Here is a 23,261-nt window from a genome sequence, read left to right on the forward strand (position 1 = left end):
TTTAAAATGTTTTTGTAACTGCTTCAATCACAGGAATGTTTTGCACAGGTAAACAGTACACAAAGGACCGTATGTATCATTTTTACTATACAATTTAAGTGTTTTGTTTACCACATGATTCAGAAGTCTTAAATATTTGAGAAAGCTTTCACATGAGGGCTGTCGAAAATCAACGCGAAGCGTCGATTTCCCATGATCCTCCAGGCGCCCAGCGCCGGAAGAAATCTCTCCGCTGCGTATGTACTTCCTCTTTCTTTGGCATCCCGGTTTAGGTAGGGGAATGGCGGATAGTCTCCGTCTTCAATCTCTTTTTAATCGTCAGTTTGCCCAATCCATCATGGAAACCCATCTATCTGTATTTGTTGAAATATGCCTGTACATGAAGGTTCTAGTGGAAATAGACGCTGAAAGGTTTTTTGGAGAAGTGACTTAAATTTTAACTTAGCGGTGTTAGGTTGTCCGGCCTATGACAAGATTAGAGTAGGAAACGAAATGGAGCACCTGTGGTTAGATGTAATAGCAAGCCACGTATAGGTTCTTCCTCACAATCAAATTTGTTCGAGGTTTAAGCACGTGAATTAAGTTCGTTCAGTTATGCTTATAATGGTGTGGGTTTCGCGAATCACTTTTGCAAGAGGTAGCGGTGAACGCAACGAGAACAGTGTGTGCGTGCACATAGTTGAGCATCTCTTGGAGCTAGCATTTATTTAATCTTGGTACGAGTCGTAGACAGTCGAATTCGAAACATTTGCTGTTGTAATATTTTTAAAGTTTGAGTTTTGGTCTTCAGTTTTCATTGAGGTTGCTATGTATTCGTACTTGCCATTTGCTGCTGCCGCGTTTTCAGTGTTAGGTTTATGGTTGCTCTTTAAATTACTTTACAGTATTTGCGTCAGTTAAAAGTAACGGTCTCGAATTAATGTAGTTTATTTTATGTTTTTAAATAACTGCCGTAGTATGTGAGGTCTGTTTATGTAGCGTCTTTTTAAGGCGGTCGCTTTTCGAAAATATTTTTGTTGTTGAATTTACGCTTGTCAGTCAAAGTTGAGCCTTCTGTCGGGGGTATCTTGATTTGGTTTAGCAGAACTCCACATTTTTTTAAGGCAGAAGCCTTCATTCATGCGCTCCAAGACCTTGGTTGCAGCAAATGCATTACTCTTAGTTTATGTGTACATTTAATACATTTCGGGTACTGACAGATTAAGTGACTTGCACAGTAAGTTGATAATGGGCACTGTACTTTCAAATTTAGTATGAAACTACAAAAGTAAAGGAGCAGATGTTCCTAAGTTAAGTCTTGGTGTACTACTGTGGCTTTCTTTACAACCAGATTCGCATATAAATGGGTTCAGTCTTATTTCTAAATTATGTAATCGTTTAATCTTTTTCTTCTTTGCTTTGCATTCAGAAATTTGTGCTAATTTACATGTAAACAAAATGAAGATTTTTTTTTGCTATGTTTTAATATGCAAACATTCTTTTTATGGTATTCTTGTCAAATCATCTTTTCCTGTGGAGTTTATTTACTTGTATCCAGATATTGAGCATTAGTGGTGAGCAGTGCAGAAACAGAAGCAAATTAAATTAAACAATGCTAGAAGGGAAGCAGTTAAGTGTAAAATTCACTTGTAAGCTGGTATCCCAGGACTGACCTGAGAAACGCCGTAGACAGATGGTTTACACAGAAAATATGTATTTTCTTCATTGATTCTTGCCTAATATTGTGTTTACCATTGAACTGATAGTTCGCCATGGGACGTGTTATCAGAGGACAGAGGAAAGGTGCCGGCTCTGTTTTCAAGGCCCATGTGAAGCACCGAAAAGGTCCCGCTAAACTCAGAGCCGTTGACTTTGCTGAGCGCCATGGCTACATCAAAGGAATTGTGAAGGTATATAAATAAGCTTCATTATTGTGTGCATGTGTAAATTTAGTTAAATGGGTAGTTACTGAGATATGTCTCGGCTTCTTGAAGTGTTTTTTTTTTTTTTTATTGAATTTTGAGTTGGGTTTTGTAACTTAATTTTAAAAAGCTGATGATTTGTAAATGCAACCATTTGTATTTTTCTTTTCAGGATATCATTCATGACCCGGGACGTGGGGCTCCTTTGGCCAAAGTGGTTTTCCGTGACCCATACAGGTTCAAGAAGAGGACAGAACTCTTCATTGCTGCTGAGGGTATTCACACTGGCCAGTTCATCTACTGTGGGAAGAAGGGTAAGTTGGCCCTAGGTTTATGACACTGTACTGTGGTACTTCAGATGAGACGTAAAACGGAGGACCTTGCTCTCTATGGTCATAAGATTTCTGGGCATCATTTGAAGAGAGTAGGGTGTATCCCGGTGGCCTGGATAAATTTTATACCATGGCCTGGTCTTTCTGGCCCCCTAATCATGTCCTGTGCCTTATTGGCTATCTCCACGCAGCCTTCACCAACTATTAGCTTAATGTGTGGTGAGCATAATGGCACAAAAATGGCAGCCATCGCATCATCCAGGTGAATGCTACACACTGCGGTAACCGACTGCGCATGTAAAGTGCTTTTTTTAGGGTAAAAGTGCTTTATAGAACCATCAATTCCAGATACAAATTGAACACTACATGAATTATCTTTGCACAACATTTGTGGCATAGCATGCAGTGTTGGAAGACTTATCGCAGTAAGGCACGTGTTTGAGTTTATTTTGCAGTGCCCTCTGTAGACTTTGCGCTGTGTACCCAAAGACTGGAGGTTCTCAGTTGGCCCTGTGTGCGTGTATTTTGAGAGACCCTGCTCTCATTGAGCCTCTTTAGGCTCCAACTCCCAGTGCTACTGTACTGGATAAGATATGGAAAAGGAACTTGTGGAGTTTTTTATTTGGAAAATAATCTCTCCACTTTTTTCAGTTTTGCCATGCAGGTCTTCTTAAAAACGCTTGGAGCAAAGTGTAAACAGGATTTTATATTTTGGCATGTTTTGAATTTTTTTTGTATTGTTCACTTTCTGCATCATGAAACTAAATTATATCAAAACAAAATCTGCTAAGAGTTCTTCAGGTCACATTGTAACCTGTTTCTGTATAAGCGTTGCATGGTTTTAGAAGGATTAAAATTCAGTTGCTTTAGGGCCAGTTTATACTTGAAAACACAGAATGCATATACGTGCACGCATCATGGCTGCGACACGTTCCCAGTGTGTGTGTGTGTGTGTGTGTGTTTTTTTTTTTTTTTAAACGCGTTTCTTCCGAGTATTTTGTCAGAAATTAACGTAACATGTGCATGAGTTGCAGTACCATCAAAAATATGGGTGGAGTTTGTTTTCATGATTTGGTATGTGATGTCAGCATCCCTATTTACTATCAGCTTGTCATGGCAAGACACAATGCAGCTCCAACAGGATAAATCTGAGTGGTTCGATGTTTGAATGGTTTGATGCAGTGAAGAACATCATCAAACTTGTATGCTGATATGTGAATCTATTCATGGTGCTTTTCTTCATCTACTTCTCATTTGGGCAATACAAGTGCTGCATATATCCCATCGTAATGATGCAACAAATTTTTTGTACCCCTTCTCAACATCTGCAGAATGCAAAGAATTTTTATCTTTAACACGTTTCTTCCCTCAACTCACAGCAAAACTGGATGTTTTCTCACCATAATGATTTCTCGCACTTATGCCTGGTAGAATCCTCCAGATTTACTTAAGAGCATGTGCACAAGTATAGTCCGTACACTGCTTCTGTAGTAGCAATGTCCTCAAGATCACACGTCACGTAACGTTAAGTATACAGGTGCTGGTCATAAAATTAGAATGTCATGACAAAGTTGATTTATTTCAGTAATTCCATACAAAAAGTTAAACTTGTATATTAGATTCATTCATTACACACAGACTGATGTATTTCAAATGTTTATTTCTTTTAATGTTGATGATTATAACTGACAACTAATGAAAGTCCCAAATTCAGTATCTCGGAAAATTAGAATATCAATTAAGAGCAATGCAAAAAAAAGGATTTTTAGAAATGTTGGCCAACTGAAAGGTATGAACATGAAAAGTATGAGCATGTACAGCACTCAATATTTAGTTGGGGCTCCTTTGGCCTGGATTACTGCAGCAATGCGGCGTGGCATGGAGTCGATCAGTCTGTGGCACTGCTCAGGTGTTATGTGAGCCCATGTTGCTCTGATAGTGGCCTTCAGCTCTTCTGAATTTTTGGGTCTGGCGTATTGCATCTTTCTCTTCACAATACCCCATAGATTTTCTATGGGGTTAAGGTCAGGTGAGTTTGCTGGCCAATCAAGAACAGGGATACCATGGTCCGTAAACCAGGTACTGGTTGCTTTGGCACTGTGTGCAGGTGCCAGGTCCTGTTGGAAAATGAAATCTGCATCTCCATAAAGTTCGTCAGCAGCAGGAAGCATGAAGTGCTCTAAAACTTCCTGGTAGACGGCTGCGTTGACCTTGGACCTCAGAAAACACAATGGACCAACACCAGCAGATGACATGGCACCCCAAACCATCACCGACTGTGGAAACTTTACACTGGACCTCATGCAACATGGATTCTGTGCCTCTCCTCTCTTCCTCCAGATTCTGGGACCTTGATTTCCAAAGGAAATGCAAAATTTACTTTCATCAGAGAACATAACTTTGGACCACTCAGCAGCAGTCCAGTCCTTTTTGTCTTTAGCCCAGGCGAGACGCTTCTGATGCTGTCTCTTGTTCAAGAGTGGCTTGATACAAGGAATGCGACAGCTGAAATCCATGTCATGCATATGTCTGTGCATGGTGGTTCTTGAAGCACTGACTCCAGCTGCAGTCCACGCTTTGTGAATCTCCCCCACATTTTTGAATGGGTTTTGTTTCACTATCCTCTCCAGGGTGCGGTTATCCCTATTGCTTGTACACTTTTTTTCTACCATTGGACACAGAGCTCTGTGAACAGCAAGCCTCATTAGCAATGACCTTTTGTGTCTTGCCCTCTTTGTGCAAGGTGTCAATGGTCGTCTTTTGGACAACTGTCAAGTCAGCAGTCTTCCCCATGATTGTGTAGCCTACAGAACTAGACTGAGAGACCATTTAAATGCTTTTGCAGGTGTTTTGAGTTAATTAGCTGATTAGAGTGTGGCACCAGGTGTCTTCAATATTGAACCTTTTCACGATATTCTAATTTTCCGAGATACTGAATTTGGGACTTTCATTAGTTGTCCGTTATAATCATCAACATTAAAAGAAATAAACACTTGAAATACATCAGTCTGTGTGTAATGAATGAATCTAATATACAAGTTTCACTTTTTGAATGGAGTTACTGAAATAAATTAACTTTGTCATGATATTCTAATTTTATGACCAGCACCTGTATACCCGGCCTTAGTCGCCAGTTTGACCAGTGCATAATTATTTTTATGTCTTTGACTTAATGTGGGTTGTTTACTTGTCTTTATTTATCCTGTACATTTAGTAGTATTCAACAGATTGTAAACATCTCAGAACTTCGAAATGGTTCATAATAAATATTTTGGTAGTTCAACAAATTGTTAGACCTGACTTTTTTTTTTTTATTTGTGTTCAGATGTGAAAATTCCATTCCATGTAGCACAGACACATTTTCAAGTGTTGGCACCAGATGAAATTGTTATCTTGGTTTCATTTTGTCCTGAAAAGATGCAGAAACTCCCAGACTCTGCTTTTCAGTCTTATAATTACGTTTTCACTATGAGTTGTGGAGTTCAAAAATGCTGTTACTCTACTGGAATAATATGAAACATTTTTTGACTTGACAGTGCTTTTTAATGTTAGCTATTAACTACTAATTCCCCTTTAGAACAATGCCTGTGTTTTCAAATGTTTTAAAAGCAATTTTATTGGCCAGTTAATATACTGTGGCATCTTAATCTGCAGCAGGTTCTGGAAGCGGTAGCCTGAGACTATGAGGAGAAGTTTAGTTCCAACAACATGACTTTGTATCTTGTGAAATTTTTAATTTCACAATAGAACATTTAAGATCAAATTCACATTGTATTTAATGCTATACAAAAAATAAGAAGCTAGTAGTATGGTAACTCAGTGGGAAAGGCTTATTTATGTGAACAGATTCTTTACCTGTTTAGATGGCACTCCTTCTGTATTGCAGGGTTTTTGTAACGAAATGTTTTACTTTCCAATAATGCAACTGTGTGCTCTACATTGAGTTTGTGGAAATATGTGGTGGTCAAATGAAAGCATTTTAGGAGTTTAATACCATCATTTTCCATTTATAGCTCAACTGAACATTGGCAATGTTCTCCCCGTTGGTGCAATGCCAGAAGGTACAATTGTTTGTTGTCTGGAGGAAAAGCCTGGTGACAGAGGCAAGCTGGCCCGTGCTTCTGGGAATTATGCTACAGTCATCTCCCACAACCCTGAAACCAAAAAGTCCCGTGTAAAGTTGCCTTCTGGGTCTAAAAAAGTAATTTCTTCAGCCAACAGAGCTGTTGTTGGTGAGTACTTTTGAGGATTGCTTTACCATTCTTTACATTACCTGACAAATTTTGAAATGTTTGACACACATATATATATATATAGTCAAAATTTAGTATTGGGCAATTTCCATATTTTGGGTCTTACCGCATCTTGCCTGAAGAAGGGGCCTGAGTTGCCTCGAAAGCTTGCATATTGTAATCTTTCTAGTTAGCCAATAAAAGGTGTCATTTTGCTTGGCTTTTCTCTACATATTTTGGGTAGAAACCCAACCATCAGTTTAGTGGGACATGGTTCACTACATACAATTAAATCAACACAATCCATTTATGTAGTGATGAGTGAACTGCCTGCCATACATTACATGGATCATTTTCTGATCGATTAATAATTACCGCAGCCTCATTTTTCTTTCTGACAGCTATGCTTCAACGACTGTTAAATGCACAGCTGGCAAAATAAACACACAAGAACATGAAGGATAGAAATTTTATTTTAAAAAAATTGCTTCAAAGATGTAGTCGTTGCAGATGCTGATCATATCCATTTGCTCTTAGAGTTATTCTTGCATGTATAGAGTGCAGTGGTTACTAATCATGGTGCTGGATGGAGCTTAATGTTTGGCTACCATAGCTCAAATAAAAGTGTGCATTCAATTTAGGAGATGACTGCTCATTGACAGGAGATTCATTGTATTTGTAGACAATTTTACCATGCATGGCAGCTGTACACAAAAACCACCAACTGCTTAATGGTGGTGCATCTACCTTCATTTATAATGCAGTGTAAAACAGACAGATGTTAACGGGACTGCAGCAGTTTTCACTGAGAACAGTCTTTAGACCTTCAGATAAAGAAATACAATGGCTTAGGTTCTGTGCTTAAACCCTTTCATTACACTTCAGAAAACACTTGACGGTAAGGTGAGATTGCAGACAGTGGTCTAGCAATAGTGGTAGTCATAAGTGGTCAGAATCATCATCTTTCATTACTCTTGTCTCTGTAGGTTATTTTTTTCAGGCACATGCTTACATGTGCTGATGAGCATGGAGCATATTTCAGAACCTTGATTTGCACAGTTAAGTTGCTGAATGCATTAATGTCAACCTCTCAACATTTTGTATTTGAATCAACTTGACAGTGAGGACCTAATGCTCTGGGTAGTAGTATTGTAGAAGGAAATAATTTTGGTACTACCAATAAGTTGTTGCATTTTCCCCCTTCTGCTATATCCTAATGATGAGTGTTGTTTTCCCTCAGGTGTTGTTGCTGGTGGTGGCCGTATTGACAAGCCCATCCTAAAGGCGGGTCGTGCCTACCACAAGTACAAGGCTAAGAGAAACTGCTGGCCTCGTGTCCGTGGTGTGGCCATGAACGTAAGTAATTGTTTACCTTTTTGACAGTGGATTGCTTTGGACAAATTTCAACACATTTGAATTCGTAGTTGTAGTAAAATTTACTTGGACAGAGAATGCTGGTGACACAAGAAAACATGATATTTACAGCTCTACAAATGCTAAATACAAAGACTATTTGTAAAAACAGTAATGCATTTACATCAAACCTCAGTTATTTACTGAATTTGCATTATAAACTCATTCGGATGTGTTCATTATTAGTGTAGTGGTCAGAACCCTTGGCCGCATTTAGCTGCAATTTTAAGTGACTACTAAGGAGATTAAAATTTAATTTTGATCATCTTGTGGGGAATTCTTATTATAGTTTTCACATTTCATCGTGAAGTTAAAATACTCTTCTGGCTTTTAACTGCACAAAGGTTTTTTTTTTTTCTGTAGGCTTTTGTTAAGACGCAGTAAGAGAAAACTTCAATCTTGCTGGTCAGCCTAACAGAGAAACTGTTGATTACATGGCTCACTGGCCATGGATTTGAATGAACATTCATTTTGTAATTGGGAATGCAGAAAATTGTTTGCCATGGTGGTTCTTGAGTCTTTTGCCACTAAAAGCAGAAGTGTTTATAAATTAGATTGTGTTATATACATTGTTAAATGGATTACTTTCAAATTTTAGACCGTTGCATGACTTCTGAATCTGGATAGTCAGAAATGTTGTGGGCTTATACATAAATATCTTTACCAGGTATTTGTTGGGTCAGTTTTTACATAATTGTCACATTTTTTTTTTTTTTTTTTTTAATTCTGTGCCCTTGATTGAAGTTTCATGTAGTGCACTAAACGGTTCTTTAGCATATCGTAATATATTTGAAAATTGTGGCCGCAGGCATACCGTCTCCTTGCTGTTCATAAATCGGGTGAATCAAGTGTGGCTAGCAGGGGCCCCCGTTGTCATGGATAGCCTTCTAGTTTGGTACTTGGTCTGTAAAATGTTAAGTGAATTTTTTTTTTCTCTTCTTTCAGCCTGTTGAACATCCATTTGGTGGTGGTAACCATCAGCACATTGGTAAACCTTCCACCATTAGGAGAGATGCTCCTGCTGGTCGCAAGGTCGGTCTTATTGCTGCTCGCCGTACTGGCAGACTGCGTGGCACAAAGACTGTTCAGGAGAAGGAAAACTAAATTTCTACCTTTAAATAAAATATGAGAAACTTTTTTGTGCATTTTTTTTTTGTTTTATTGCAAACAGCATGTGTTAAGTAAAATTACAGAAGTAATCTGAAGAAGGTAGAGCATATTGTATCCTACTGTAGAATGGTTGTAATATATCATATATATAGATTAATATGGAAGGGGTTGGGGTGCTTAGGTGGCAAGTCTTGGTGATGCAGAGAGCTGATGCAATCCTTCAGTACAGTTTTCCTTAGACTCCTAATGCAAAGCAGAAAAGTAGGTTGGAGAATCAAGAAAGTGTTGTTCTGGTTGTTCCACCACATAGGCTATAGTGCAGTTATTATTAGACAAGTATGTGGTCTACTCCGAGGGCTTTTTGCAAGACCAGAAAACATTTATCAGAAATCAAATGTTACATTTGAATAAGGTCGCAAGCTTGGGGGTGGCAGTTTTATCTGAATTGAAACAGTAATATGAGCGGGAGATCCTGATGGAGTCAGTCAGTTGCTGTTACACAAGAGTGGAGGAGACTGGTAGAATCATTCGAGTTCATAGGGCTTATCCCTAAAAGTGGACTATACATGATGTTAAACTGGGTCAGTCGGGAAAGGATATGAAGCCATTCATTTGTAGGTTAACCCAGAAGCTCATTAAAAGTATAATTGGTTGGTTCATAAACGTAGCATATGGTGCCCTTCAGAAGCTGGAACATTTCTAAGCTGATCTTTCATTCTGAGTCTGTATGTGTCAAACGTAACGCCCTGTGTCTTGATTTTGTAAGTGAGTAGATCAGGCCATTCACGGCACAATCCCACCTACATTTCAACATCACTTCCATTATGTCCCAAAGAGAAAAAAAAATTAGCTACTCATGTCTGCTGAGGTTACTACCACTTGGCAAGTAGTTGTACGTTTGCTGATGATACCCTTTAAAGTGGTTATTGCCATTCTAATCTGGAGCCATGTACATAAGGTCAATGTGTCTGCTCAACAGAGTTTGGGGTAATACAGCAGTGATCAGTCAAAATACACAGCCATAAAAATAAATGCCATTATCCATAATGTAAACTCCATCGTGGTGTGACTATTGCAGGAAAAATTAATAAAAAGTGTCCATGGACTGACTGTCCGAACACAAGAGTGAGATCTGAGAAGGGGCTCAGACTTTGTCAATGTGGCACCCCCTCACACTGAGCAGTGTGCCAGTTCCAACTAACAAATGCATCACTCCCCACTCATGCCAAACCTGCAGTTCCCTGTTATAATAAAAGGGAATCCATGCAAGTGGTAAGGTGAATAACTGTTTGAATTGGCACAACCCATGGACCTGAGAGCAGCATTTCTTACTCTGGAAGCTTTAATTCTCTGCCCTACACAGATGTTGCACAATCTGCTTCAATGTGTACAATCCAGTTGTGCCAGAGCACTTGACCAATAGCAACATTTATTTCCATGGCATATTTTCACACACGATATAACTTGAAGAGAATAAAAAATAATTTTAGATAAGAGATCCTAATATAGAATCAGTTCTGTCTCTAATGATGAGACTGATGATAAAGTCGGGTAATTGGGGAGGACAGAAAAAAAAAGCCTTCAGAGTCGAATAGTTGAGAGAAAAAAGCCAGAGGACCATCCTGCCCCCACTGGGTATTCTACCTAACATAACATGTACTGAAGTAATCCCATATTTTTTTCTTTAGGCTTTCTGCTAAAGGATTCAATTCAGTGAGTTTTGTAGTTAGTTGGGGCATCAGCTTTCATTTGAGCATCACAAGTGACTGACTGCACAGTACTTTGCTCACACCAGAACAACATGGGGCTACAAGCGCATTAAAGAAAGTGACATCTGTGTGCTGCAATTCTCATACCATGTCTGCACTCTCTTCCTATATAAGGAGAGAAAGTACCATTTTCTTAGCCCACTTAATCCAGAGCAGGGTTGTGGGGAGCCCACACAGGCCAATTTAGGGTGACCAGTCTATCTTAGCTGCATGTCTTTGCACTGTAAGAGGAAACTGGACCACTTGGCAAAGTCTGCACAGATATGGGGAGAACATGCAAACTCCACACAGGGAGGACCTCGGGCACAAAGGCTGGTCTCCCTACTGTGAGGCAGCAACAGTACCACTATACCACCCTAAATAACAAACATGCAGCAAAAGTTTGTCTTTAAAATGTGTGATAAAGATGGAGTAAAGCAGCTGCCCAGGATTTACTACATGAAGTGCCCTCTGCTGTTGATTATCACCATCAGGAAGAGACACGGCCAAGGACACTTCAGGACTAACAGTTGTACACACTTTCCGATTTACAGTTTTTTTGCCAAGGTGTGTTCTGCAATACAGAAGTCACTTTCTCAAAACTCTATACACAGTTCCCATAATTTTTGTTAATGTATGTGGGCTAAACTGAACTGTTTTGCATTGCTTTCATACAAAATACATTTATTGACTAAATGCCATAAAAAAATCATGGATACTTCCTCACTCAAAATCCACCATCACCAAAACTTTAGATTCATTGAAGGCATTTTGCACATGCTTACATACTGTTGTCAAAGCTTAAACATACATTCAAAACTACATCAGTACAATGTGCAACATCACTATGAAGACCCCTGTAAAACAGATTGTAAAAATGGCAAATCCACCTGGTTAGGTAATCAATTGAAATGGATAGCTGATGTGTTTGGTCTGTATAATACAAAGGAGACGATGATACTGTGTTGCCACCCAAACCAGCCATTGGCCCATGCAACACAGCACCTCATCTTGTTCCTTGATGTATTGTACACAACACTGGAAAAAAAGAATGAGAGCACAAATGCTTTGGTATCTGTTGTGGTGTGAAATAACATGCACCTGCAGTCACAGAGTAGTTTGCAGTACACCCAAGGATGTCCTCATTGTTTCTGTCACCATACTCCATCTTCCTAAACTCCATTGAGGAACTCTTCTCTGTATGGAGGTGGAAGGTTTTTGACCACTGGCCACATAATCACATGTCACTACTGAATGTTCTGTAAGTTGAATGCCAAGATATCTCACCAGGGAAATTTCAAGGATGGATCAGGCATGCCAAGAGATACTACCCATAATGAGATCAGATGTGATGCATAAGGCTGAATCCAGAGGAGTAGATAGATTAAAAAATTACCACTATAGTATTGTTACAATCCAACTGCAGGAGTATTTTGTTTCTCCCTTTTTTCTCCCAATTTTTTGTTAAATGAATATTCTGTATTTACCCTACAGTATGAAAAATAAAATCCAGATTTACTCTAAAGACAATCCTTTCATGCTGAATCGTTATACTTTATGTAATGCTATCAAGTTAGTGTTTTGTAAGCCTTTCTTTCATATGTGATATAGTGTTCTTCTAGAAAGACATAGTGTTATTTGGTGATATGAGTCGATTTTGAGACATGGATTAACTGTTTTGTGGCTGTAGTGCATTTTGGAGGGGAGATTAACTGTTTGGCCAGACTGACTGGGTTGGTGTTGCAGACTGTGTATAGAATTGTGTTCCAGAACGCGCTGTAGCAATTGAAAAAAAAACTAAGCTGCTGCTGTTGCCAAGGTACGTACCAACATCTCCAGATATGGTGCTGGCCTGGCGACAGCCAAGCTCTTCAAACACCAGCCTTCTCACATCAAAGTAAAGCGTATTTCTGGTGCCCAGGACCACCTTAAGAGCATCATTGTCCTCCGCACAAAGTAGTGGGCTGGGGCCTGTTTTGATAGCAAAACATACATAGGCATCAGAAACACTGTGGGCCCTGTACTCCTGGGGTCCCCGGCCAGTGCCCATATGTTAAGATGGCCCTACTGGTGCCCACACGCCGATGTTTTCCCTAATGCTTTGCGGATCCTTCCATTCAAAAAACTGCAGTACACTTCAGTAGTGCATTTCACGGATTATATCCAAGGTGGTCTTGAAGCCCCAAGTGCCTTTTGCAGAAAGTTTCCAATGCTTATTATCAATTTGGTGGAATTTTAATATCACAATTCTGAATGGCAAAAGATTTATGTAGGCTGATCAAAGGTGGGTACTTGATGCCCACAGCTTGACTGCACCACAAAAAGCAACTCTGTAGAGTCATCAGAAATCCAGTTGGGCCCACAGATGTTATGAAAGGGGCAGACATGCAAAGAGAAAGGCCTCACCATCCAGCAGTCTGTGGAATGAGATGAAGTGAAGAGCTCACAGCAGAGATCTTCTAATTGTCAACATCTTTAGGACACACTGACAACCTTGTGGGCCACACTGCACTAAGAATTCACTCCAAGTGCAAAACAGGAGACACTAGCTCTAGCATTCACTAAGCATCAAGGTCATGTGGAACGGCAACCTGCTGGCACTCACAAACTACTGCGTCTGGAGCCTTCATTTCTGGAGGATTGGAGGTCTGTGTGTTTCCAAGTAATAAACAGATGTTGCAGTTAATTACATGTATCAGATACAATGATCAACTTACACCTAATGGGTTTTGCTGAATTCTCTCTGCCTGGCTTAGTATCTGCTAAAGAATCACATAAGTGCTCTAAGTGTGCAAACAGCATCCACTCATCCAGGCTTACATTTTATTCACCACTGTTGGGTGACCGGTCCGGCCCTTTGGACCACTCGTGTCACTTAAGAGAGTTGAGAGACACAAAACAGCAAGGCCAGGAGAGCTTGTGGGCTTTGATGCCAGCTACTCTGGTAGTTGCAGAACTTCTATCCAAAACATAAATGGATGCCATCACAAAATTTCCAAGTTTGTTTCAATGTAAACTGTAAATTGTGTACTATAAAGTCCATAAACGTGTTGGTGATCTGAAAGCATTTAAGGATTACACTTAATAAAAAGGCCCAAACCCCCACTGATGATACAGTAAATGAGAAAACGTGTATAATCTTGATCTGTCACGACAACAGTCCATACACTGGGAGCCCTGCTGCTGTTGGAGGAAACACTTAAGTCGAGTAAACTGGGTTGTGCCTATTGCAGTCAGCTTCCCATGTTATCATACTTGGGGAGAAAAAAAGGGGGGTTCAAAAAAGTCACTCAACCTAAATGCTACAGCCATGTCTGGGTGAGTGGTTAAAGAACAGTTCTCATCAGGGCCAAGTAAGTTCAGCTTGGGTTTAGAGCTGTGATGGACAGCTAGGGCCATTTCCTGACTGGAAGCCCATTGTAATAGAAGGACCAGGGGAGCAGATGCACAGAAAGAGCTGCCTCCCCTGGAGTGGTAGACAGGGAAATAGACAGCAGAATAGGGCTCCATGGGAAGTGTGAGTCTAGTTCAGCCCTTTTGGGGTTTGTGGGAGCCCTACTTTGGTTTCCACCTCACCTGGGAGTGCTTCCAAGTAATGCTGATGAGCCACCTGAAGTGGTCCCAGGTGCAGCATAAAAAGGATTGCCTCACTTCACTTGAACTGCCAGAGTCAGGAAGACAAGAAGTGCTGTTTTGTTGCTCTGCTTTGTACTATGCTTGGTGCTGCTGGGAAACGAAAGGAGAAGTGTTTCCATCTGTGTTGCTGGACTGTGGTGCCTGGTGTCTGTCTGTGTCGGGTCTGGGGAGCTGGTGCACCCCCTGGTGACCACAGAGCTCTGGTCAGGAACTTCTCTGTGTGACCATACCAACAAGGTTGTTCCTTGAACTTAGCACCCTTGAATCACTCTGTAAACAGAAACAAGTGGCGAGGTAACATGTAATGAGCCATTTTTAATATGCAGTAGTGTAGATACTCCATGTTTTTGTACATTGTTGTGCAGAAGAAAGGTACAAAAATGACAGGTTAGTAAGAACAGTTAATTGTAAAAATTAACCAAGATTATAAAAATAAAAATTATGGAAGGTTGTGTATGCTGATGATGCAGTATAGTTTTGAACATTACATTGAACATAAGCATCTCAATTAGCGACAGAACAGGACATTCATTAACATATTACATTATCTAAAAATGTGAAAGAGCATTAGAGGTTCTGTACAGCACGTTATCATTTCAGAGACGTTAAGAGGTCCTCACAATTTGTACAAGTCTGCTGACTTCAGCTTTCACTGAACTGCAGTAGAAGTGTTAGAAGTTTATCTAAAAATAAGCTCAACCAATGAAACAAAAACAAGCACACCAAATAGTCTATTATGCTCCATCCTGGCATAGCAAATTGTTGCATATATTTAAGTCTTTAAAATTCCTATTACTGAAAACTATGTGTTTATTATCCCACTGACAGACTGTCAAATATTAACTCTGAGGAATACATGTGCAACTGAAAAGCCACTTCTTTGTAAATTTTGTTGCCAATTACAGCCATCATGGTGAACAAGTAAAGGCTCATAGCAGGGCAGCCGTCAACGGAGGACCACTGCTGCTCGTGTGTTATCATCTCCTCTCTTTCGAAGGCTACACTAACGTGGTGTGAAGCCATGCTAAATGTTACAGCATATTTACTAGAGCTTCAGAATGATTCAACTAATACCAGAATGAGAAAGGCAATGAGAGTCTAGAACAATGTTACATCACCACTTTCCACATCAACCAATTATTATAAGGTTATACCAGTCAATTAATAGCCCATAGTAAAATTAAGACTGGCAGCCGAGTGAATGCATTATAATTAACGTGGTTGACATGGATGGGCTCCTCCTAGTCTTCCCCCCACCCTCACCCCATTTAAAATGAACTGGCTAACCCTGCCACAAGGCAAACATTCCTCATTCCTCAGGTGATAAGCAACGTTTTTTTGTTGTTTCGTTTTCTTATTTCAAGAAGTCTGTTAGTCTCCGACAGCAAAAGACAGTCTTGCTGAGGAAATTTAACAGTCAAACATAAACATACTATATACACCTTTGCCATTTACATAATAGCATCAGGCCAGCTTTTATTACAACACTATACACTTTCCACTGCAGGTGAGTTATATTTGACAGAAATATTCTGCAGGGCAGACAGTGAATAGACTCTCCACTCCAGGATTAACAGAAAAAAAAGTTTTACTCTGAAGGAGAACCTCCTGGAGGACTGTTGAACAACTGTAAGGCCTGGTCATGCACTTGATTCAAGTGTCTTGTTGGAACAAATATGAAGACAACAGGTAGGAGTTTTATTCTGTTGTTTGAGATGGGGCAACTTCATGAACACAAGAAAACTGCAAAAGGCAGTCAAGGAGTGCTGCTCATATGTGAAGCCGGTGAGCCTACGTATGGCTGACTGTGCACGTGGTTATTCTGCAAAGAAAAAGAAGACAAAAGGATTGAGTTAACACAGGCATATTTATAATCAAGTTGTGATAAACAGTGCATGATAAGCAGACAGCAATGCCATAACCTGCTTTAGCTGCATAAATACTTAGTGAGGTTTTTAAATCTACAGAATATGTGATGTGAAAAACCAAAAAATAATGAAAATAGTTTCATTAAGGGAAATCATTTTTGTCCATTTTCAGGTTATACAATTTGCAAAAAACAAAATGCTATAAACAATGCTATTTTTTATAATTGAGCCCTGTATGTTCAACTTTACTATATACAGTTTTGAAGGTTGTATGCACGGAAAGACACCAAATAGCCTAACACAATGCACTATGCTATTAAATTCATATACTATTAACAAAACTGAAATAACATACCTGCAGATGTTGAGAGCCCGGAGAGGGAGTGTACAGGGCAGTATCCTCTGATAGGGAAGAATCCTGGTCATCTGTATCCTGAAAATAAGCAATTAAAAGCTCAGTAAAAAATAGGAGCAGTGGTAAGCTCTGTTTGCAGATTAAAACAAACAAACACCTAAAGAGAACACACGATTACCGCTCAAGTAAATTATGAACATAACTAGCCATGTGTTTAGGAACTGCCTGAATGTAGCCAATGTTGTAATATAGGAGGGCAAAGTATTCTGAAGATTTCATCATAGAAAATCATTTAAATCATTTAATATTGTTTTTTGTATCAGTAAGGTGCTGCTGGAGTATGTGAATTCACCCTGGGATTAATAAAGTATCTATCTATCTATCTATCTTCATTCCACACTCCATACAGCTTGGTGTAAATTGTACAAAAATTGAACCTAAACAGGTTCCTAAGTTAAAAGAGCCAAATATACGTATGTCAAGAAACTATGTGGCTATACAGTCTAGTAGAATAACTAATTAACAAAATTTATATATTGTAAAAAGTGATTTTTGTCTGAAAAGGAAATCTCTTCGATGGCTTAGGTGACTCAAATGATGACGCAAAATGTTTCAAGTGGGTGCAAAAACAGGCACATTGCAGTCCTACTTCAGGGATCATATTCTACTGTGTATTATCACATTATACTAGACCATTTATCAGATGAATAGTTTGCAGTGGCCTACTTCCCAGTGAAATAAAAAGTGTTACAGATACATGCAGAAAAGAGTGATTTAAAAATGGTGTGAATTCAGTAAGTAATGAATTGCGAGCTGAGATACTTACTAAGCCATTCCAAATTTAATGTCGCTTTGGAAATAGCAGGGTGCTTTTTGTAAATCTTGTACAATTGTGCTGTGCCAGTGCATAAAGCATCTGTAATAGTAGTTATGAGAATCACATGATTTAATTCTAACAATACGCTTTCAAAACTTTTAACCTCTCCAATTATCAATCAAGTCTATCCTGGCATCATTTTATTGCTTACTTTGTGTCTGACACCTTTATCCAAAGCAACTTACAACATTAGAGAGATACAATCAGTTATATTTTATCCAATTGGAGCACAGGGAGATGAAGTGACTTGCTCATGGTCAATACAGTGCCAGTAGTGGGATTTGAACCCACAACCTCAAGATTTGAAGACCAAAACATTTACTAATGTGGCACACTACCATTTAGCATAAGGCAGGACACAGTCCTAGATAGGCTGTTAGTCCATTGCAGGACCTACTGCTGCACACTACCTTCTGGCCCAACTTTGACTCGCCAATTAACATGACCAGCACATCTTTGGGGATTTGACAGGAAAATAGGAATACCTGAATGAAACCTCACACAGATAAAAAGGAGAATGTGCAAAATCTATGCAAACAATAACTGGCATTGCATAGCAAAGGTAGGTGTTAAATTAGACTAAAGTCAATAACAGCACCTTAACTGCTGAGTAAAGAGTTATGATGGGTATCCTACAAAAAAAAAAAAAATCATCACATTCTGTGTATGTGTGTGTGTTTTAGAATTCTGTTGCAGGAAGTCTGCAGACATTCTAGTGGTGGTATAAGTGATGAGGCAAAGGACCTCTACAACAACTAAACAGATGCTTTTAGAATTAACTATCATGAGTGATAAGAGATTTTCATGATAGGTAAAGAGATTTCAGATGACTTTCCTCAGTCTGGATGATCCAGAAGTTCTGCTTTGGCTGTAGAACAAACAAACGACTGTATGCAGACAAAAGGGTATATTTAAAAATAGAAAGTTCTCACCTCCTAAGACAGTTCTTATGTTCAGTTTATAAAGTGGGAAAGTGGGGTAATTACCTAGGGGTCTTGGACTACAAGGAGCCCAACACTTATCTTGTAATGTGTGAATCATGACATAAAATGTCATGTTTTACTCACTTGTAAACAAGTATATAAAAACATCATGTCCCCAACTTCATACTCATTATTAAGGTGATGCCACATAATGGGTAATCACAGAATCAAGGACTACACCAATGGAAGGAGGATACAAGACAATAAGACACAAGTCTAATGTTCCTTTTGCACATGCAGCAGCCCTTAAAAAGTGCCAGAAAGTTTTCAAACAACTTTAACTCTGCAAGGACAAATGTGAATTCTGTCTGCCATGTAGTAAAATCACCCAAATTCTGATCAACAAACACTACAACTTTGCATGTGCAACATGAAGTAAAATGCTTTCTTCTCTAACTCCTGTCTGATTACTAGAATAAATGTTACCCACATTTTATATATGATGGGAGAGTTAGAGAGTTAGATAAAAGCATACCTCAAATGGGCAAAGTTCACAAGCCTTCTGCAGAGTCAGTCTTGCACTTTGTGATCTTTCCAAAAAGTACCCATTTGACGTTTCATTGCTTTGTACTGGTGGAGACCAATTGCTGTAACTGAAGTGCGGATTTCCAGTGTAGGGTCTATGCTCAAGTTCATCACCAAGCCATTCAACTGCCCATGTCCATTTTCTCTTCAAATCATCATTACTCTGCAAAATGCATTTCATTACCATCATTGCTCAATTTCATAAGAACATGAACTACATTATCAGATTAACTGATTTTCAAAATCTTTGTGACATCAATCATGATTAATTTTGTGTGTGTTACAACATCTTGTGAACACAGTACAGGAAAAAGTTTCAGAAAGAAGCTTTCAGGGTGTGTGGTGAAGCTTCGTAGAGGAAAATGTCGGAAATGTATTTAGAATTGAAGAAACACTTAATCAGCATGACAACCACAGCACTTCACAGTGACACCCCATTCCACTTAAACTTCATAAAAATAATTGCAATTGTTAAAAGCTACAGTAGATCCAAATGAGTGTTACTGCCATTATTGTACATGTTATTCACACGCGAGTGTTTGAAAAAGCCACAAAATCTATGGAAAGTATATAGAAAGTAGTGACAACAAAAGGTAAATGGTATCAGAATCGTATGTTAAGCATAATTGTCTCTCTGCGGCCCATGGGTGGGTGATGATCTGTCATTAGGGTGACCGGAGTGTGTGCCCTGGTATATGTGAGAAAAAAGTAAAAATAAAGCAAGTGTTGTACCAAATTCACTTCCTCTTCCCACCCACCAAATCATCACTGCATGGGCATTTTATGTTTCTCATATTACGCAATGGAAATATTTTCATGCATCGCTTTCTGCAAAATTAGGTTAAATGTATTTGTTTTAATATCACACCACAATTCAGTCCAAATATAAAATATGTTTGTATGAAAAAGCATAAATATGCCATTCAAATATCAGTCATATGAAAAAGTTTAGGAACCCCTCTCAGCCTGCATAATTTACTTTCAACAAAAAAAGATAACAGTGGTATGTCTTTCATTTCCTAGGAACATCTGAGTACTGGGGTGTTTTCTGAACAAAGAAAGATTTTTAGTGAAGCAGTATTTAGCTGTATGAAATTAAATCAAATGTGAAAAACTGGCTGTGCAAACATTTGGGTCCCCTTGTAATTTTTTCTGATTTGAATGCATGTAACTGCTCAATACTGATTACTTGCAACACCAAATTGGTTGGATTAGCTCGTTAAGCCTTGAACTTCATAGACAAGTGTGTCCAGTCATGAGAAAAGGTATTTAAGGTGGTCAATTGCAAGTTGTGCTTCCCTTTGACTCTTCTCTGAAGAGTGACAGCATGGGATCCTCAAAGCAACTCTCAAAAGATCTGAAAACAAAGATTGTTCAGTATCATGGTTTAGGGGAAGGCTACATAAAGCTATCTCAGAGGTTTAAACTGTCAGTTTCAACTGTAAGGAAAGTAATCAGGAAATGGAAGGCCACAGGCACAGTTGCTTTTAAACCCAGGTCTGGCAGACCAAGAAAAATACAGGAGCAGCATATGCACAGGATTGTGAGAATGGTTACAGACAACCCACAGATCACCTCCAGAGTCCTGCAAGAACATCTTGCTGCAGATGGTGTATCTGTACATCGTTCTACAATTCAACTCAATTTGCAGAAAACATCTGTATGGCAGGATTATGAGAAAGAAGCCCTTTCTGTACTCACATCACAAACAGAGTCGCTTGTTGTATGCAAATGCTCATTTAGACAAGCCAGATTCATTTTGGAACAAAGTGCTCTGGACTGATGAGACAAAAATTGAGTTATTTGGTCATAACAAAAAGCGTTTGCATGGTGGAAGAAGAACACCGCATTCCAAGAAAAACACCTGCTACCTACTGTCAAATTTGGTGGAGGTTCCATCATGCTGTGGGGCTGGTTCAGGGACTGGGGGCCCTTGTTAAAATTCGAGGGTCGGCAGGATAATGTTCAAGCATCAGTCACAAAGTTGAAGTTACACAGGGGTTAGATATTCCAACAAGACAATGACCCAAAACAGAGTTCGAAATCTACAAAGGCATTCATGCAGAGGGAGAAGTACAATGTTCTGGAAAGGCCGGCACAGTCTCCTGACTTGAATATCATCGAAAATCTATGGAATGATTTGAAGCAGGCTGTCCATGCTCGGCAGCCATCAAATTTAACTGAACTGGAGAGATTTTATACAGAAGAATGGTCAAAAATACCTCCATCCAAAATCCAGACACTCAAAGGCTATAGGAGGCGTCTAGAGGCTGTTACATTTGCCAAAGGAGGGTCAACTAAGTATTGATGTAATATCTCTGTTGGGGTGCCCAAATTTATGCATCTGTCTAATTTTGTTATGATGCATATTGCATATTTTCTGTTAATCCAATAAACTTAATGTCACTGCTGAAATACTACTGTTTCCATAAGGCATGTCATATATTAAAAGGAAGTTGCTACTTTGAAAGCTCAGCCAATGATAAACAAAAATCCAAAGAATTAAGAGGGGTTCCCAAACTTTTTCATATGACTGTATCTGTAACTGTCTTGAGCATGCAGAATTTATTTTGTAACATTACTGTGCCAAGTCCATTAAACAGGCTCACAAGGTGATCTAAGCAGTAATTTTTTCCCCTTTCTTGAATTACAAGAAGCTCACTGCTGCTGTACATAGTCTTAGTCTTGATCCACTGCTAGTCCAGAGCCCTGAGAAAGTCAGTTTTGTTACTATAAATATGTACTAAAACCAGACCAGCACAGGATCGGACTCTAAAAACCATTTGGCAAACAAGCAAAATGATGAAACACTTGAGCTGATGAGCTGGCCTCTACAGTCACATGACCTAAACCCAAAAGAAATGGTTTGGGATGAACTGAACTAGCAAGTGAAGGAAAGAATCCAACAAATGCTCAGCATATATGTGAACTCTTTCAAGGTCATCTAAAAGCATTCCAGGTGGCTACTTCATGAAGTTGTCTAGTGAAATTGCAACAATGTGCTAAGAATGTCATTAGGGAAAAGGGTGGTTACTCTGAAGAACATAAAATATTTTTAATGTAATATATTTTGGTTATGATATATTTTAAATTATTCTAAAACATTATAATCGGAGTTGCCAGTTTATTGGGTAAATGTTACATCTTCACAAAAATTCTATATTCCAACACACCATATGTCACAGAATAGAGTGTGGTATAAATCTGGCAGGGTATGTTTCTAGCATTGGAATGGACAAAACAAGTGGTTTACATTGTGGCAGGATAGCTAGGGCAAGGTGTGTTGGTTCTAGCGGGTCTGTGCTGAGCTTTTCGTATGCAACTATTTCAAGTGTTTAACGAGAACATGTGAAAAATTCAAAAATGACTAATGATAGGCAATCCTATGAGAAAGAAAACAGCTTATGGATCGGAAGGATCAAAAAATGATGGTGAGTATTGAACAAGCAAAAGAATGGACCACAAGCAAGCAAATCACATCAAGGTTCAGCACTGATGTTCATAATGTCATCTCGCGTATCAAAACTTAGTGAACTTTGTCTGAAATGGGCTACAACAGCCAAAGACTAAGCAGAGTACCAATTAATGGCAGCAAAAAAATAAAAAGGCGTGTCTACAGGGTGGACCTTTTGCATGAAAATCCTTTTCAAAATTCCATGGAGATAATTCTGTTCGACGTCAACGATAAAGGCCAAATTTTGGCAGTGTGATGATGCAATAGATAATACTTGCTTGGTACACATTAGAGCTCCTGACACCCACTGAAGAACTTCTGAATGGCAAGGTGTATCTAATCTTTGTTTCTGTTCAATTACAAGGCACAATGAATGGTCCTGGAAACGTGAAAATAAACTTTCAATTCTGTAGTTGTCTACTCTATCCACGGATTTGTAGCAAATGTATCTGCTATAAGGTGGCAAGAGCTGCTTGTAATAAGACTGTGCAGCAGTCTAATTTGCAGCCACAAAAAAACATTCCTGAACAAAGTACTCAGCACCCATTGTAATGGCAAAAGAATGCACAACACGATACTAGATCGGTGTAACCTAACAATAAACATGTAATTCCGCCTAGTAAATATGAGAAAACATTCTATTACTAGGTTTGTCCAAACACTTAACATACAAATACACCCACAAACATGAGGTGTGGTTATTAAATGATGAGATTTGGCTTCTATGGATCAAACCATATCACACAGGCCACAACCAAATGGGAGACATTCACCTGCAAGTTTTAATCATGTCACATTGTTAGTTTGCTGCCACACATTTTTTTAAT

At 39.0% G+C, this 23,261-nt stretch overlaps 2 protein-coding genes across 2 annotated transcripts in view; one reads left to right on the plus strand and one right to left on the minus strand.

Annotated features, from left to right (window-relative positions):
• The first annotated feature begins 1,712 nt into the window (after positions 1 to 1,712).
• rpl8 (ribosomal protein L8) lies at positions 1,713 to 9,011 on the plus strand. Its single transcript, XM_028799777.2, has 5 exons — positions 1,713 to 1,889; positions 2,074 to 2,215; positions 6,247 to 6,465; positions 7,706 to 7,821; positions 8,824 to 9,011. The coding sequence occupies exons 1-5, from the start codon at positions 1,752 to 1,754 to the stop codon at positions 8,980 to 8,982; spliced, it is 774 nt and encodes a 257-aa protein (XP_028655610.1). The 5' UTR covers positions 1,713 to 1,751; the 3' UTR covers positions 8,983 to 9,011.
• A 7,038-nt stretch (positions 9,012 to 16,049) lies between these two features.
• Positions 16,050 to 23,261, minus strand: part of LOC114651133 (probable ubiquitin carboxyl-terminal hydrolase FAF-X) — a 229,739-nt gene continuing 222,527 nt past the window's right edge. Inside the window, exons 42-44 of the mRNA XM_051926139.1 lie at positions 18,931 to 19,143; positions 16,596 to 16,673; positions 16,050 to 16,194 (exon numbers count right to left, since the gene is read on the minus strand). Coding sequence (XP_051782099.1) covers positions 16,129 to 16,194; positions 16,596 to 16,673; positions 18,931 to 19,143 — 357 coding nt within the window. The 3' untranslated portion in view covers positions 16,050 to 16,128. The remainder of the gene's footprint in view (positions 16,195 to 16,595; positions 16,674 to 18,930; positions 19,144 to 23,261) is intronic.

The sequence above is a fragment of the Erpetoichthys calabaricus genome, chromosome 4 (genome assembly GCF_900747795.2).
Source record: "Erpetoichthys calabaricus chromosome 4, fErpCal1.3, whole genome shotgun sequence".
Classification (NCBI taxonomy): domain Eukaryota; kingdom Metazoa; phylum Chordata; class Cladistia; order Polypteriformes; family Polypteridae; genus Erpetoichthys; species Erpetoichthys calabaricus.